The sequence below is a fragment of the Panicum virgatum genome, chromosome 5N (genome assembly GCF_016808335.1).
Source record: "Panicum virgatum strain AP13 chromosome 5N, P.virgatum_v5, whole genome shotgun sequence".
In the NCBI taxonomy this organism is placed as follows: domain Eukaryota; kingdom Viridiplantae; phylum Streptophyta; class Magnoliopsida; order Poales; family Poaceae; genus Panicum; species Panicum virgatum.
Genome location: NC_053149.1, coordinates 37,432,686 through 37,448,339, shown reverse-complemented (window position 1 = coordinate 37,448,339; position 15,654 = coordinate 37,432,686). Strand labels below are relative to the sequence as shown.

Sequence of the window (15,654 nt, the reverse complement as noted above, 5' to 3'; positions counted from 1 at the left end):
TTTCATTTGAATTCATATCTGTGAAATTCAAAACTACAAAGTTGCAGATCTCGCTGAGAGCTATAATTTTTATATAAAAATCATCTCTATCCGAGTTCATATGAAAAAGATATGATTTTTCTAAAGTCAGACATTGTCAAGCCGGCAGGGGTGGCGCGACAAGACTGTACTGTCACGCCGGTGGGAGTGGCGTGACAAGCTTGACACGTGGAATATACACTGGCAGACCCCTCCCGAGCGCTCCGAAGTATGCCAACATGGCACACCTTTGTCACACCAATGCATGTGGCGCGAGAGCTGTTTTTGTCACGCCACGCGGACCGACGCGATAAAAAGGGTTAGATCTGCAAATATTTGTTTGGGTGGACTATTTTTAAAATAAAATTAAAAAACAGGTTAAAAATAAAAAATACTCCTATCCCATCTACTACTTCACCAAAAGAAAAACGCATGATGGCAAAGATTCGTTGTAATATACGGTATACATTCTTGATTCCAAGATGCAACGCCCTGGCTGGGATCCTAACTGCCAAGTGCCAAGAGCAAAGGGACATCACATGAAATTTTCAGTCATAACAAGGTCACCTTTCTTTTACACTAAAGACCCTGTTTAGTTGCCAAAAATTTTCCTACAGTACACGTCACATCGAATTTTTTAACACATATATGGAGCATTAAATGTAATTAAAAAAATAATTAATTATATAGTTCAACTATAAATAACGAGATGAATCTTTTAAGCCTAATTAGTCCATGATTGGACATTAATTGCCAAATAACAACAAAAGTGCTACAGTACTCAAACCCAAAAATTTTCACCAACTAAACACAGCCAAAGATCAAGTATGTCAGGTCAGCTAGTAGGCTGCTGCTACATTCTCCTATATTGTATACCACAGCATCATGTGAACCCTAAACACACTCCGGGATAAAAGTCCCTTGCTAACTAAAATTTGTGGATCCAAGAAAAATTATAATACAAAAAAGTTAATAACTCTGTTTAATTATGATCAAAGTCTGGATAAACCCCTTAACTATTTATTGGTTCAACTTGCCCTAAACTATGTCATCTGGTCCAATTTATCCCTTCCGAGTTCAAGTCCTCCACTAGGTGTGCTCGTATTTTTTAGATTTATTCCAGCAGTTAACCAGTATTATTCTTTTGGTAGTAGGTGATATGTCCATCGACAGGGGCGCGTATGTCATAACTTCGTTAGTTTTGGGATATGTCAGTTCACTCTTTCAATATAGGGTTGTGTGCTCGTATTTTATAGGGTCTGTATGCTTCGGAAAAAAAAGGAGTAGATTTATCCATTCTTTTACTAATTTCCTGTACCATATATAAAGGTCTAGACAACACTCCCCTCAAAGTATAGCCAAAAATTCCGATAACCTCTAAACTAAAACTTTTAGTTCAATTTACTACCACAATTATGCCAATTAGTCTCATTTACTTCTTAATAAGATTTGTCTGTTTTTCCTCCACGCACAAGTGGAGTTTTAAGTTAAATTTTTTGTAGGATGGTAGCAGACAAAATAAAAGATGTTAAAAATATATTATGAATTTTCATCACTATTTTGATATATTAGGGCATTTAGCAGCAAATTAACCCTTGAGATAATAATTGGACAAAAAGTAATGATGGAAATTCATTGTATTTTCTGTCCACTGTCATTTTACATAAATTTTCCATATATGTGTGGAGAAATAACAAAGCCAAATCTTGTTATGGGGTAAATTAGACCAAATGATATATAGTTTTGGAAGTAAATTGAATTTAGGATTTGTCCGGACTCTGAGGGAAGTAATTTGAACTTTTCTTTTTTATTTAATATCTAAAGCAATGTTGCTACTACATTACATGCAGACCCATCCGACTGTTGTGTCCACTGACAGGCTTGAGCAACTTGGGATGCCAATGCGGCCGCCATATGGTTGGCATTCCAGGGCTGCGTCTGCTGTTCCACACCTGCTTATTTGTTGTCGTCATCACGAAGCGGTTGCATGCCACCGTCTATTTTGCAGAAAAATATGAGAGAATAGTAAACCAATGTTTGACATATGCATTATTATAATTGAACTTATTTATAGCCTAGGGGTGGTAAAGGTTAGCCTAAATAATCTAAGAGCCGGATTCTAATCTTATAAAATTTTGAGCTAAAAATATATAAAGGTTAAGAGACCACTACGACCAGAAATCCATGATCCATTACCATCCCTATTTATAGGTGGCCACTGGACTAATTATATGTCCTGCTTGGTTTGCTTATGGAGTGGTCGTCTTTGTTGAGATAGATCTGCACAGATGTCATAACCGAATGTTCACAGATTTCTTGCCGATATGCAACACCGAAATAACGGCTTCTGTCATTTTGTTTCTGCTCTCCAGTTTTCTTAATCTCGCCTCAGCAATACTGAAGTCCTGGGAGTTTTGCATCAGCTTACCGTGTTCATTATAGTGTTTTTATGTAGTGTGTGTGTATATCTGTGATGAAGTTTGAGTAAGCCGCTGTTAGAGGTTACCAGAAACTTGTATTATTGTTAGGGTAACTCTCATGATTCAGGTCATATCATGCAACTTCAATATGAATTTTTGGCTTGTAAATATTTCTTGTTGAGCGTCTTGCGGGCACAGTATCAGTGTTCTTTGGGTACCGTAGTACCTAAGACTGGGGGCTCGGAGGTCCGGACAGCTCTGGCCTCATAAATCCGTGTTCTGGCTTACATCACACATCTCATATACATCTAGTTATAAAAGGAAAAGTTTATTCTCAGTTCGCCTCTAAGGATGTTACATTCCAATTTCAATCTACGCATTCTATTTGCGCTAACCCCCACGTGGCTTCTTACTCTTGTGCGGTGATTGTGGTCCGAATTGAGTTGGCTAGTAAGTGACTTAGCTCGAGACCCCTCATGGAAGAGAGGGGTTCGGACCCCTGGGAACCTGCAGGTTCAGGGAAGCGCACTCATTCTCCGGGGAGGTCCGGAGCCGTGTAGCCGCTTAGTCTGGTTCCGTACACTAAGCCTGCACGCACCACCTCCTGTGAATGAGTGCCGTAGTACCTAGGACTGGGAACCTGGAGGTCCGGACTTCCTCTTAACCTAAAGGCCGGCCCCTTGAGCTCCGTTCACTGAACCTAACTGTCTATCTCAAAGGATTACAACCAACAGGATTTGGGACCCGTGGGCACGCTACTAAGCATCTACCTTGAGTCATGTGCAGGTCCAAACGTGATGATGCAGCAGGTGACCCAAAGGATGGACGACGCATGAAAAGACCCTTGCGGCGCGCACCGTTGGGCGCCAGAAGCAGCCAAGTTGCTCACAGTAGTGGCCCCACCTGCGGGTTCGTTGCCTCTCCCGAGGCGGGCCCGGGGGCCTCTGTCGGTACCCTACAACTGGGGTACCCACTCCTACTATGCCAAGACTCGCGTAGTTATCCGTAACTACGTCCTAAGAAGCTGAGCAGCTGGACCCCTGGGGGTCCGACTCCATCTCACCGGACCAACGGTCCCGGACCCGCTTCCCGCTCGGGGACGGGTCAGGTGTCACCACGTGTCCTAGAGGTGGAAATGCTCAGCACCTCTGGCCGCGGACCCGGACCCCGCAGATCGATCCGGGACCTCCACGTGCCATCCGGACTCCCGCAGATGGGTCTAAGACCTCACGTGCCTATCCGGACTCCCGTGAGCTCTCGTCTCAGCTAGCTGCTCAGGAGGGGTCCGGAGCCGCCACGTGTCACGCAGACGCGGCGCAAGCCTTTCGCTGGAAGTTCCCTCACCCACTCGCATTAAGTGCGAGTGGTTAAGGCGGGCTCTGCTGCCGCTGGGCGCGGGGCAGCTTTTGTCAGTCCACACTGTGGATCGCCAGTTACCGAGCCGGCTCTTCAGTTACCAAGGCAAGCATTAAAGACTCAGCGCCGCGCGCATGAGCAACGAGTCATGATGACCAGCTACTGACTGGAGCAACAGTGCACGCTGCTACAGTGGACTGAGTCAGTAGTTCGGCGCTTCATCATGACCTCGACGCGCGGCTGCAGAGGCTAGACTCTACTCTGACAGGACAGCTCAAGACCATCCCTGGTCAGAAGCTACGCACGGAAGCCGACGACAAGATCTCCGGATCTAAGGCATTGAAGTCCAAAGTGTAGTTTATAATACATCGCCGGGTCCACATGTCGGGGCCCCGCTCAGTGTACTCCCCTTGGACATCTCCGGATCTCTGTGTGTATCTCTGTGTTCTAGCGGGCGTGCTCTCCCTTTTATATGTCCAAGGGGAGCACGTACACTGAGCGGGCCCCGACATGCCTGCTGGAACACAGAGATACACACAGAGATCCGGAGATGTCCAAGGGGAGCACGTACACTGAGCGGGGCCCCGACATGTGAACCCGGCGATATATTATAAACTACACTTTGGACTTCAATGCCTCAGATCCGGAGATCTTGTCGTCGGCTTCCGTGCGTAGCTTCTCATCAGGGATGGTCTTGAGCTGTCCTGTCAGAGTAGAGTCTAGCCTCTGCAGCCACGCGTCGAGGTCATGATGAATCGTCGAACTACCGACTCAGTCACTGTAGCAGCGTGCACTGTTGCTCCAGTCAGTAGCTGGTCATCATGACTCGTCGCCCATGCGCGCGGTGCTGAGTCTTTAATGCTTGCCTTGGTAACTGACGAGCCACCTCGGTAACTGGCGATCCACAATGTGGACTGACAAAAGCTGCCCCGTGCCCAGCGGCAGCAGAGCCCGTCTCAACCACTCGCACTTAATGCGGGTGGGTGAGGGAGCTTCCAGCGGAAGGCTTGCGCCCGCGCCCGCGTGATACGTGGCGGCTCCGGACCCCCCCCCCCCGAGCAGCTAGCTGAGCCGAGAGCTCACGGGGGTCCGGATAGGCACGTGGAGGTCCCGGACCCATCTGCGGGAGTCCGGATGGCACGTGGAGGTCCCGGATCCATCTGCGGGGGTCCAGATCCGCGGCCACAGGTCCTGAGCATTTCCACCTCTGGGACACGTGGTGACACCGGATCCGTCCCCGAGCGGGAAGCGGGTCCGGGACCGTTGGTCCGGTGAGATGGAGTCGGACCCAGGGGTCCGGCTGCTCAGCTCTTTAGGGCGTAGTTACGGATAACTACGCGAGTTTTGGCACAGTAAGAGTGGGTACCCCAGTTGTAGGGTACCGACAATGTCTTTGCACATAATCCTCTAGATGCAAACATATCGATGCTACTTAGTCATATGAAGCTTGCATGAATTTTAATGTTAACAGGAGCATTACATACTGACTGGTCACAGTTTTTGAATCACAATGCCAATTGGCAATAGGTAACATATACACGGATGCCGACTGAGTTATCTGTGAGCAAGCAAAAGCTGGTAGCAGGAAGTAGAATTATCATCTGAATGCACAGTACCAATTTAGAAATACGGTTCAATACCTCAAAACGTCACCACATTCCAGACTGCTACAATAATCAGCTACATATGGAGCCCCGATCTGACAGCCCAAATTTAAAACAGAGCTCACTCAACAGATCAAAGTACAAACCAATATTCTACTCTGAACTGCAAACGGAAATATAGGAACTGAAATTTCTGTCAATTTCAGCATGCTTACACAAACAGTACACAGTTCCTAATTTACAGCACATATGCGCATCTCAGATTTCATCTCCTTGCATGAAGCAGATGGCTGAGGTCAGTATCAGTAGGTGATGCAAGGTATTTGATTAACCTCCCTATTGAGCACTGACACATAGCATGTAAAGTAGTATCTATCAAACTTCTGGGTAATGGAAATGGGGGTAAAGCCTTGTTTCAGAAAAAAAAATGTAAAGTAGCATCTATAAACATTTGTTGGGCACGACAACCTTGCCTGGTGCTTGCGTGACTACATCAGTCCAATCTGGTTTCTTCAAGAAAGTTTGCCCCACTTGTTCTACCTCTCTCCCTTCACCATTTTGCTCCATAAACCATCATGCACATCGTGCTGTTCCACCTCTGAGGGATTGAGGCAGCCAAGGAATCTGTCAAGGGCATCACAACTCTGCTTGTTTTGATCTGAATTAACCATTTGAATACCAGCTGACATTGACAATGGGATGCCACAAGTGGAATTTTAGCTGTCATGGTGTTTTACTCTGTTGAAGAAAAGAGGAGAAAAAAAAACAAGATCTGGTTCCAAGAATGGAGTCCAAGTTTTTTTTTTGGTGAACAAATGGAGTCCAAGGTTGAAACCATCTCTGAGTCACCTATGTTTTGTTGCAAACCATGGTACCAAGAGTCACTGAGTCATGCTCATGACCCTCTAACCTGTCTTGGTAAAATGTGAACTCCACCCTCCACAGCAACAGCTAGATATTTTTCTTCAAAAGAAAAGTTAAATAAAATACCTCAAAACTGTATGTTTATGTATGTTTTAAAATTGTATTATTTTGTATCTGCACAACTTTGCTTGCCAAATTTACAATTGACTTATAAGATCCTCAAATTTGTGTTGGTTTGCACCTTTTGTCCACTGCGTCATTCACTAACAAAATTTGACAATGCAGGAACCACTCAGCTTTAACCAGCATCTTTGGCCTCGGCATCCTATGTCAGACCAGCATGAAACATTGCCTCCAGTTTGCGCAGAAGCCTGTGCTCGAAATAATCAAGCATGGGCTTTTTGGCCTTGGAACACCATTGCTATGGAAACGGGTGCATTGCACACGCATATTACGCAATCATGTATACCATTCAATAAGACAATTGAAGTTGGTTCCTTCCATAAGACCATAACAGATGCCATCAACTTAACCAGCCCCTTTCGACAGCCCATAGATAAGAGATCGACAAGTTTCACTGTTTGGAACAAAACCCAACTCTAACATCCTGTCCTGCAGAGCTAGTGACTCTGCTGTGCTCCTAGTCTCGCAGTAAGTCCTCATCAACGCATTATAGCTGTCATTACAGTGGATCTGAAAATCGAGCACGAAAGACTTCACAATTAGTTCTGCTCTACCAAGTTCGCCTTCCTTGCAGAAGCCACAAACCAAGGCAGCACAAATGGCCTCATTCGGTCCGGAACCTGAATCAATCATCTCCACCATTACTGACTGACCATCCAAGCTCCTTCCCAATCTGCTAAGGCAAGTTATGAGTGACCGGTAAGTGTCGTAGTCTGGTTTCACTTCTCTGGACATCATCTCAACCTTGACATCCAAAGCTTCCTTTGGATTGTCACATTGGCAGAAGCAGTCCACAATCATATTGTACATCTGCAATCTAGGACTGTGCCCATCCTCTATCATCCACTGCAGCAAACCCCTTGCAGCATTAGGGCGCATTTCATTGCACAATGCACCAATCAAACAGCTATAACTCTGCGATGGGATGACAACACCATATTTCCTTAGTGGAGCTACCATATTCAAGCAGGTCAGCAACTTACCGAATTTTACATGACCCTCAATCACAATCCTGAGAGCGAATGCTACCGCTGAGAGCCCGCTCCCAACCATCTCCATCAGCAGAAACCTCGCCTCCCTTAGCCGTCCCTCATTACAGTACCCTGTGATCAGAACACTATAAGCAACAGCATCAGGGCACAAGCCATTCTGCACCATCCTGTCAAACATCCGGCGTGCATCTTTCAGCCTCCAGGCCTTGCACAGCCCGTCTATCAGAATGGTGTGCGAGACCAAATCCGGTGGCACGCGCCTATGTGGCATTACGTCGAACAGGTGGAGCGCGTCCTGCAGCCTCCCTCTGCGACAGTAGCCTGCGAGGAGCGTGTTGTACGTCACCACGTCCGGCTCAAACCCTTGCTCCTCCAGCTCCTCGAGGAACCCCTGGGCGCGCTCCGCGTCCTCCCCGCGGCAGAGCGCGGCGACGAGGATGTTGAATGTGCGCGCGTCGGGCCGCACCTCGGCGCGGGCCATGGCCGCGCGCGCGGCCCAGAGCTCATCGAAACGCCCCGCGCGGGAGAGCGCGGCGAGAAGCGCATTGAAGGCGGCGGCGTCGGGGGGCGCGCCGGCGGCGGCCGCGCGGAGGGCTGCGCGGAACGCGTCCCGGAGGCGGGCGTGGCGGAGGAGGGCCTTGACGAGGAGGCCAGGCAGGGAAGGGTGCGGCGCGGTGGGGGACGCGAGGAGGAGCGTGGGCAGCGCGTCGTGGCCCGGGTGGAGGCGGACGAGGTGGGAGAGCGCGTCGAGCGCGTGGGAGAAGAGGCGGGAGGAGGCGAGCGAGTGCGCGAGGAACGCGAGGTGCGGAGGCGAGGGCTGGAGCGGCGGCGGGAGCGCGAGGAGGAAGCGGAGGGTGGGGAGCGGGTGGGAGTGGCCCGCGCGGAGCACGACGGCGGTGAGCTCGTCGTGGCCGAGGTATGGGAGCAGGCGAGTGAGGTCGATGGGCTTGGCGTCGTCGGCCGCTGCGGCAAGGTGGGTGGACACGAGGTCGACGACGGCGACGTGGGGGTTGAGGGCTCGGGGGAGGAGCGAGGTCAAGGTGCTCGACGGAATGCGCGACACAGCTTTGGACATGGCTTCGGGCGCGTGGGCGGCATCAAGGGAGAGAGCCACTTGAAACCGACCGAAACCCTCCGAACTGTCCCCATGACATATGGGCCCCACTGGTCAGCCACGGGGCATAGACCCCAATCCCGTGCTTCTCTTGGGCGTGCTCCGCCGCCACGAGCGAGAGAGGGAGAAGAGGGAGTCAAAGAGGAAGCGAGAGATGAGCCTGCAGATTCCGGCGAGATCGGGCGCCCTCCGCCGCCTCCTTCTCCTGAGCGGCGCCGGGGGGCTCCCGCGCCTCTACTCCACGGGGGACCGCCGCCGGCGTGTGATCCGCGAGGCGCAGCAGGATGAGGAGGACGAGGCGTTCCTCCGCACTCTCAACTTCGGCGCCGACCCCGAGAACAACCCCCTTCCCCCGGCGCCGAGGCGCGGCAGGGGAGGGCCTGACGCCTCAGCTTCCGCCGGTAGGCAGCCGCAGCCGCAGCAGGAGCGGCCCGAGCGGAGCGCTCAGAAGGCCGTCGGCGAGACGCTGCTGGAGAAGCTTAAGCTGGGCGATGGCCCCTCTGCCGCCGCCGCTATAAAGGGAGGCGGCGCCGAGCGGAAGCAGCCTGAGGACGAGGCGGCGCCGGCGCAGCCGGTGGACGTGGACGAGATCCTCCGGAAGATGAAGGAGACCGGGCTGATCCCCAACGCCGTGTCGATGCTCGACGGGCTGTGCAAGAACGGGTTGGTGCAGGACGCCATGAAGCTGTTCGGCTTAATGCGGGAGAAGGGCGCCATCCCAGAGGTTGTCATCTACACGGCTGTTGTCGAAGCCTTCTGCAAGGCGGCCAAGCTTGACGACGCTGTGAGGATCTTCAGGAAGATGCAGGGGAATGGGGTCATCCCCAACGCATTCAGCTACTGGCTCCTGATACAGGGGCTGTACAAAGGGGGCAGGCTGGATGATGCGATTGGGTTCTGTGTGGAGATGTTTGAGGCAGGGCTTGCGCCGAATGCTGAGACATTTGTGGGCTTGGTTGATGCGGTGTGCAAGATGAAGGGGGTGGATGAGGGTGAGAAGCTTGTGCGGAGCTTCCAGGATAGGAACTTTGCTATTGATGAGAAGTCGATACGGGAGCACCTTGACAAGAAAGGCCCGTTCTCACCAGTGGTGTGGGAGGTGATCTTTGGGAAGAGGAAATCAGGCCGACCTTTTTGATATCTGCCAGAAAGTAGTAGTGCACATTCTCATCATTCTGTTAGCCTTGCAGTGATGATTCCCCAAGAGTTAGCTTGCTTCCGTGGTTAAAACAAAATGGCTACCATGTCATTTTATATGGAATCAGCCATTGTGGAGATCTGTATGCACTTTTGTTACATGCAATTTAGCACCATTTATTCAACTGCCCCCATAAAGGCGTATTTACTGCATTTTCCAATTGATTTGTTATGTTGTTTCTACTTGAAGACAATGAGTTGCTATTTGCACAGTATTTTGACTATTGGCATCTATGTGCATGGTGAACAATTCACCCATGAATTCATAGTTGCTGCTCAGATACAACTTCATTGTCATCTTGTTGTTACTTCAAGACAGTGACTTGATAATTTGATGTTTATCTTGTTGCTAATTCAAGATAGTGACATCATAAACCACAATTTGATGGCTGGTGTCATTTCATGCATGATGAACAAATTAAAGAGGGGAGAAAAAAAAAATTGACTTTTGTGAAGCTACTGAATGCAGCAGGGTATAAGTGTATACCTTTCACAATTCCATGTTGCATCCGAATTTGGTTAATTGACTGGGGAAGGGGGGGCTGTATTCTTGAACATCAGAAGAACTATCACTCTGGGGGTGGTGCACTTCTTGACAAACATTCACTGCCTAAATAAGCCTTTACCTTTTTAGGCAGAATAGAGAGTGTATTCTTTTTCTTGAATTTTGCTTTTCAGATGCACAATGTAATAGTGTAGTGCTAATGGTTGGAAGCCTGTATAATGTGCTTTTGGGGAAACACACAATGTAACAGGATGCAAGAGGCAATGGAGAAAAGGCTGCTTGCTTGGTCTTGGAGGAACAAGAAGCAGCTTCTCCAGTTTCAACAACACAAGATCAATCCAGTACTGGAAGAATGGTGTGATAAACTGAAACTTTCTGCGCTAGATAAATCTGGAAAATAGAGTTGTAACAATGTGCAACATAAGCTATTGGGTGTAGAAGACTTCAGTTGTTTCAGGTTTGCTGTCCAGTAAACATTTTAGAATTTCTAGACTATAATTAGGTAGCTGTGACGGTTCATGGGGTGGAATTTGGTTGAATAATGCAAGAACTTTTATGAATTGTGTTTTGCAAGCATTGCTGACAAAATTGTGGCTTAGTGAAATTTCTCATTTTATCACCACATTGGTCAAGTTTTACTGCAATGGCTAAATTATAAAGTTCAAGATCCATGAGCATCCTGCGATCTCACTTGGTCACCCTGGGGCCGTATATCGCTTTATCAATTGTGAGCAACCCTTCCCTGCCCAAACTGGAATACAAATAACTGATCACATCATTGGATATGGAATACAAATTTCCTGATGCCAGCACTTATATGGGCCATCTCCTCTGAAGTACCTTGTCAGGATCTTCCATGGATTGTCACAAAAAACATTGTCACTTCAGAATTCCACCAGAGATGTTCTTCTGTCTCTTCTGAACTCCGCTGCGCGTCAAATACTCACATCACACCCAGTGATTTTTCTAGAAGGACTAGAATGAGCAGGACGGGGCTGATCCATGGATAATGAGCACAGCTGCTTGAATTTCCATTTTACATAGTGACCAATTCCTTGACGATGTTCTATGTTGGTATGTGATCCTTGCAATCTTTGTTACCGCAGGGTTCTCGATGTGGCTTTCTTTCCAGTATTGCTGAGGATGCGAGCACCGGTTGGTGACTGAGTCTGCAATAGAGAATCTTCAGCCTGGATACAGGAAAAGGTCATAAATGAACTGCCCCATTGTTGATCCACAGGGGTCTGATTATGTTTATGCCAAAAGGTTCAATCTTACAACTGATTTGGGTAATTTTTTCCAGACTTTCTCTAGTAAAACACAATGTATTTCATTCCTAGGTGAAAGTGAAGCGTAAAGAAAATTGAGTTTTTCTATGTGCTATTTACACTAACGAGGTCTATATTGATTTTCTTTTCTTTTTTCTTTTTTTGGCTCTGTTTGGATGTAATCTAGGTGGTAATTGACGCTGGGCTAATATAAATGAAGGAGTTTCTGCTGCAAGGTTCTGTAGAACACTGGGCTCACGTTCTGGTAGTTTTGGTACCATTTTAATATTGTAAACCCACCACTGTAGAATTGGTTGAACAGACCATCCTGTTTAGGCCTTGTTTGGTTAATCCCCTCTCCAAGGGGATTGTGTGTGTGTGTGTGTGCGCGCGGGGTGGGGGTGGGGGGGGGGGGTTGAATTAAATCCCAAGTCAGCTTGGGAATCAGTCTCCTCCAGACCTTTGTAATCTAGGATTTTAACTGAACAAGGCCTTAAGGGGTTACAAAATCACAACCGACTGAAACTTTTAAGCAGTGCATATACAGACTTAGTAGAACAGATTGTGATTGTATATTGGCCCGGGAGTTATGCATTGACCATCACAGCTGAATAGATATAAGCTTATCATGAACCTATAGATGTGCTTCAGTGCCTGTTCCTACTTGTGTGCTTTTCTAATTGCACTCTTGAATGTTTAATTCTACCAAAAACAAGAGGAATGGATTTGTGTGCACTGGTGACTAAGCTTGAATTGATCTGTAGCGAGACTGTGGGACTAGCATAGCTGTGCTGTTAAATATGCGGGTTTCCGTGATGTGTGTGTGTGTGTGTGTGTGTGTGTGTGTGTGTGTGTGTGTGTGTGTGTGTGTGTGTGTGTGTGTGTGTGTGTGTGTGCATTGAAGGATTAAATAGAATGAAGATGGTATACCCATTATCAGTGTTCAATTCGTTGTGTGCTGTTTTTCAAATTTTGTGAGTTTTCAGCTGACTCCTGCAGACTGCAGTCCTGCCCCTGGTGCTAATTTGAGATTTTCAAAATGTGGTGCAAGTTCAGGCTTGGACAGACGGTTCAATCAGACGTTTTTGACTGATATTTTCCTTCAGCATAACTCAGTTCTGAATGTTTCAGGATAGGAGATTCCGAGACAGCATTGCTTAGGTGCCAGAGCAAGGCTACAGTTTTTCTTTGGGCATGTAGTCAGGTTTTGGTGATTTCACCATTTTAGTGTTGCAATTGCAATGATGATTGTTTTGCCGACCAGGTATGAGGCTTCGGTTGAATTTCTGAACATATGGTTGCATGGAATGTGTTGTCAAAATCTTTAAAATTGCCTGTTGGTTTAAATGATGTTTACCCGTACAACTTTCAATTTTGTGGTTAGATTTATTCAATGTCAAATACAAATACACATTTTTTTTTGACACGGCACTACACAACATGGATCAGAACGCTGCAGAATTTCGGTGCCATCATAACCATCCAGCAAGATAAATAGCAGTCATGTATGTCAGCTTTCGTCAAATGTGTAATAGATTTTGTTCGAACAAGCAAACATATTGAGGAGCGTAACAATATGTGCTGATATTATTCCACCACAGGACCAACTCAACTGACTAGTTTTGGCTACAAACTTTCACTTGATATCAAAGTGACAAATCTGCTTCTGAATTGTCAGCGTATAGTAGAGCAGACGCATTATTTTTCGCCATTCTTGAGCAGGGCAGCTAAACCCAGAGGCCAATTAAATTTTGTAAACATCTCTTGCCTAGCCACCTTGGAAGCTCTGCAAAGCAGACCAACTAAAGTCAAATTTGGGAACATTGCATTTGCCTAAAACAAGTTGTTGAGCAAGGATACAAGACATAGTGGAACATTATTTTCCACAAACATAAACACTACAACACCAAGCCATCAAGGGAAATACACCAAGCTGTCCTGTTATCTTGACAAAAGTATTAAAGTATTGGAACTCCTTTCTAAGTACTTCATTTGAATAATAGAGATTATCATATAACAAAGTAAGGCAGCAAAGGAGCGGTATATAATCATGATCCTGAAAGCTCCAATGAACAAGCATAAAAATGGAAGCAAATTCCCAAGACAAATATAGACAATATGGTGTACAAGTCGAATAATTCAGTTTACATCTCAGGTTCATGCAAAAAAAAAAAGAAAGAACTGGTACTGTATCCAATGTCATGACGATTGTAACTTTACCAGTAAGTTGTTCAATGGCCTATCTCAGAACACAACCTTTTGCTAGAATATGCAGTTATGCACTGCACTGTAATGGCCGATAAGAAATCAAAAGGATTTGACAAGCCAAGGAAGACTGTATTACAATCACAGGCCATCTAAATACAAACTATGTCAGGTAACTTTACTGTCTTCTAAGAAAGGCTCGAAACTAGTAGTCAATTGGGTGAAGTGCAACACACCAAATTGCGAGTTTGGGAGAGCACTTGACTTCCTAGGTAGTCAATTTCAGGACCCAGATGGCAGGTTAATGAGCATAAAGGTCTACATCTTAGTTAGCCTCAATATTTAACAGAACCATGGCCAAAGTATTCCTCACTAGAACTAAACACCCGGAGCAAATCCGACCTTCAACTCTAAACAGAAACCTAATTTGGCCATTTATCAGTAACACGTTGGAGACACAGGAACTGCTCGATAACAAAACGGGTACTTAACAAAAAAGAAACATTGCGGGAGGGGAGGGGGGGCGGGGGGGGGGGGGGGGGGGGGGGGGCGTCTTACTCTGCAAACGCTGCGGCAGAGGCGGTGCTGCTGGCAGTCGGTGGCGGGGGCGGCGGCAGGTGGGTGCATGATGAGGCGGCTTCGGCGAGAGTGGAGAAGCCCTGGCGCTGCTTGTGCTTGGGGTTGGCGGTGCAGTGGATGAAGACAATGCCTCGGCGCTTCACCACCTTGCAGAACCCGCACAACCGCTTCACCGACGCGCGGACCTTCATCTTCTTCCCTCCCCACTCGCTCACCTTCAGCTTCCTCTTCCTTGAGCCTTCTTCTCGTCTATGTTACATGGATATATCAGTATCGAGGCCGATACGGATACGCCGATACGGCAGTTTCCCAAAAAACTCCGATACGTGGGTACGTTTCAGAACTTTTTTAAAATAAATAAATAAAGAGCAATGCATATCAAAGTTCACAACAATAAGAAATCAAAGTTCAACATAGGAAAATAGCAATCAGTACATAACATAAGTAAATCTAGGAAACTACTATAAGTTATTAAGGACAGCTTGCAGTTCAATGCATCATTGTTTATGCTTCTACATCCTCAACAGGTGCTTCATTCTCCTCCACGTCCACAACCTCAAGACCAAAAGATACAGCTTGCAATTCAGGCTCATCAAGGGAGAGTTCAGCCACTTCAAGAAGACCTACATCAGCCTCCTGTTTTAGGCTTCTCTATAATGTTAACATAAGTCCACAGTGGAGCCTTTATATCAATCGTGGATGCAGATCCTACACTACCACTAGCACTTGCGCTAGCACCTCCAGCAGTAGCACTAGCAATTCTCGATGTAGCCATCTACAGAAGAAAGCAAGAGCCAGGAACAGGTCTGAGGTCTCTAGATCGGGCCAACGGGGATGGGGAGGAGGAAATAAGAGAGGACGACGAGAACGGGAAAGGGGAAACTCACCGGGGATTGCATCCGGTGCTCCTCCTAGCCGGCGGGCGGCGGCTCGTCGCCGGCGACGGCGACCGGCGGCGCTCGAGCGGGCGCCTGGTCGGGCGGCGCCTGCGTGCGTCCGTGGAGTGCGAGAGTGCTCGTGGGAGGCTAAACTGCTTCGTGGGCTGGGCCGTGTCCCAAAATCGTGCAAATACGTGTCCGACCCACGTATCGATCTCTTTGTGATTTTCTGATACTCCACGGGTGCGTATCCGCACCGTATCGCCGCCGTATCCGTATCGGACACGCGATACGTGGCCTCCCAAGCGTGTCCGGATAACAGAGTGTGTAAGTAGACACTGCTGTACCACTAAACACATTGCTTATGAATTTGTCCACTTTGTTTTTTTTAATAATCACAAAGGTGCAACTGTGAAATTATTGCTCTTCAAATGGCAAAAGGAAAAAGGTTTGCTGATCTCATTTCTCCTA

General features: G+C 47.5%; 3 protein-coding genes across 3 annotated transcripts; 1 reads left to right on the top strand and 2 right to left on the bottom strand.

Moving 5' to 3' along the window:
* Window positions 1-5,421: 5,421 nt before the first annotated feature.
* On the bottom strand, window positions 5,422-8,602 carry LOC120674098 (pentatricopeptide repeat-containing protein At5g40400-like). The gene has a single exon (XM_039955213.1). It carries the CDS (start codon window positions 8,510-8,512, stop codon window positions 6,791-6,793), a length of 1,722 nt encoding a protein of 573 aa, XP_039811147.1. The 5' UTR covers window positions 8,513-8,602; the 3' UTR covers window positions 5,422-6,790.
* Window positions 8,577-9,982, top strand: LOC120674099 (pentatricopeptide repeat-containing protein At4g38150-like). Its single transcript, XM_039955214.1, has one exon. The coding sequence runs from the start codon at window positions 8,592-8,594 to the stop codon at window positions 9,687-9,689; it is 1,098 nt and encodes a 365-aa protein (XP_039811148.1). The 5' UTR covers window positions 8,577-8,591; the 3' UTR covers window positions 9,690-9,982.
* Window positions 9,983-12,996: 3,014 nt separating this feature from the next.
* LOC120675815 lies at window positions 12,997-15,483 on the bottom strand. Its single transcript, XM_039957025.1, has 3 exons — window positions 15,193-15,483; window positions 14,285-14,554; window positions 12,997-13,307 (listed from the first exon to the last, which is right to left on the bottom strand). The coding sequence occupies exons 2-3, from the start codon at window positions 14,494-14,496 to the stop codon at window positions 13,220-13,222; spliced, it is 300 nt and encodes a 99-aa protein (XP_039812959.1). The 5' UTR covers window positions 14,497-14,554; window positions 15,193-15,483; the 3' UTR covers window positions 12,997-13,219.
* Between the last annotated feature and the right edge of the window lie 171 nt (window positions 15,484-15,654).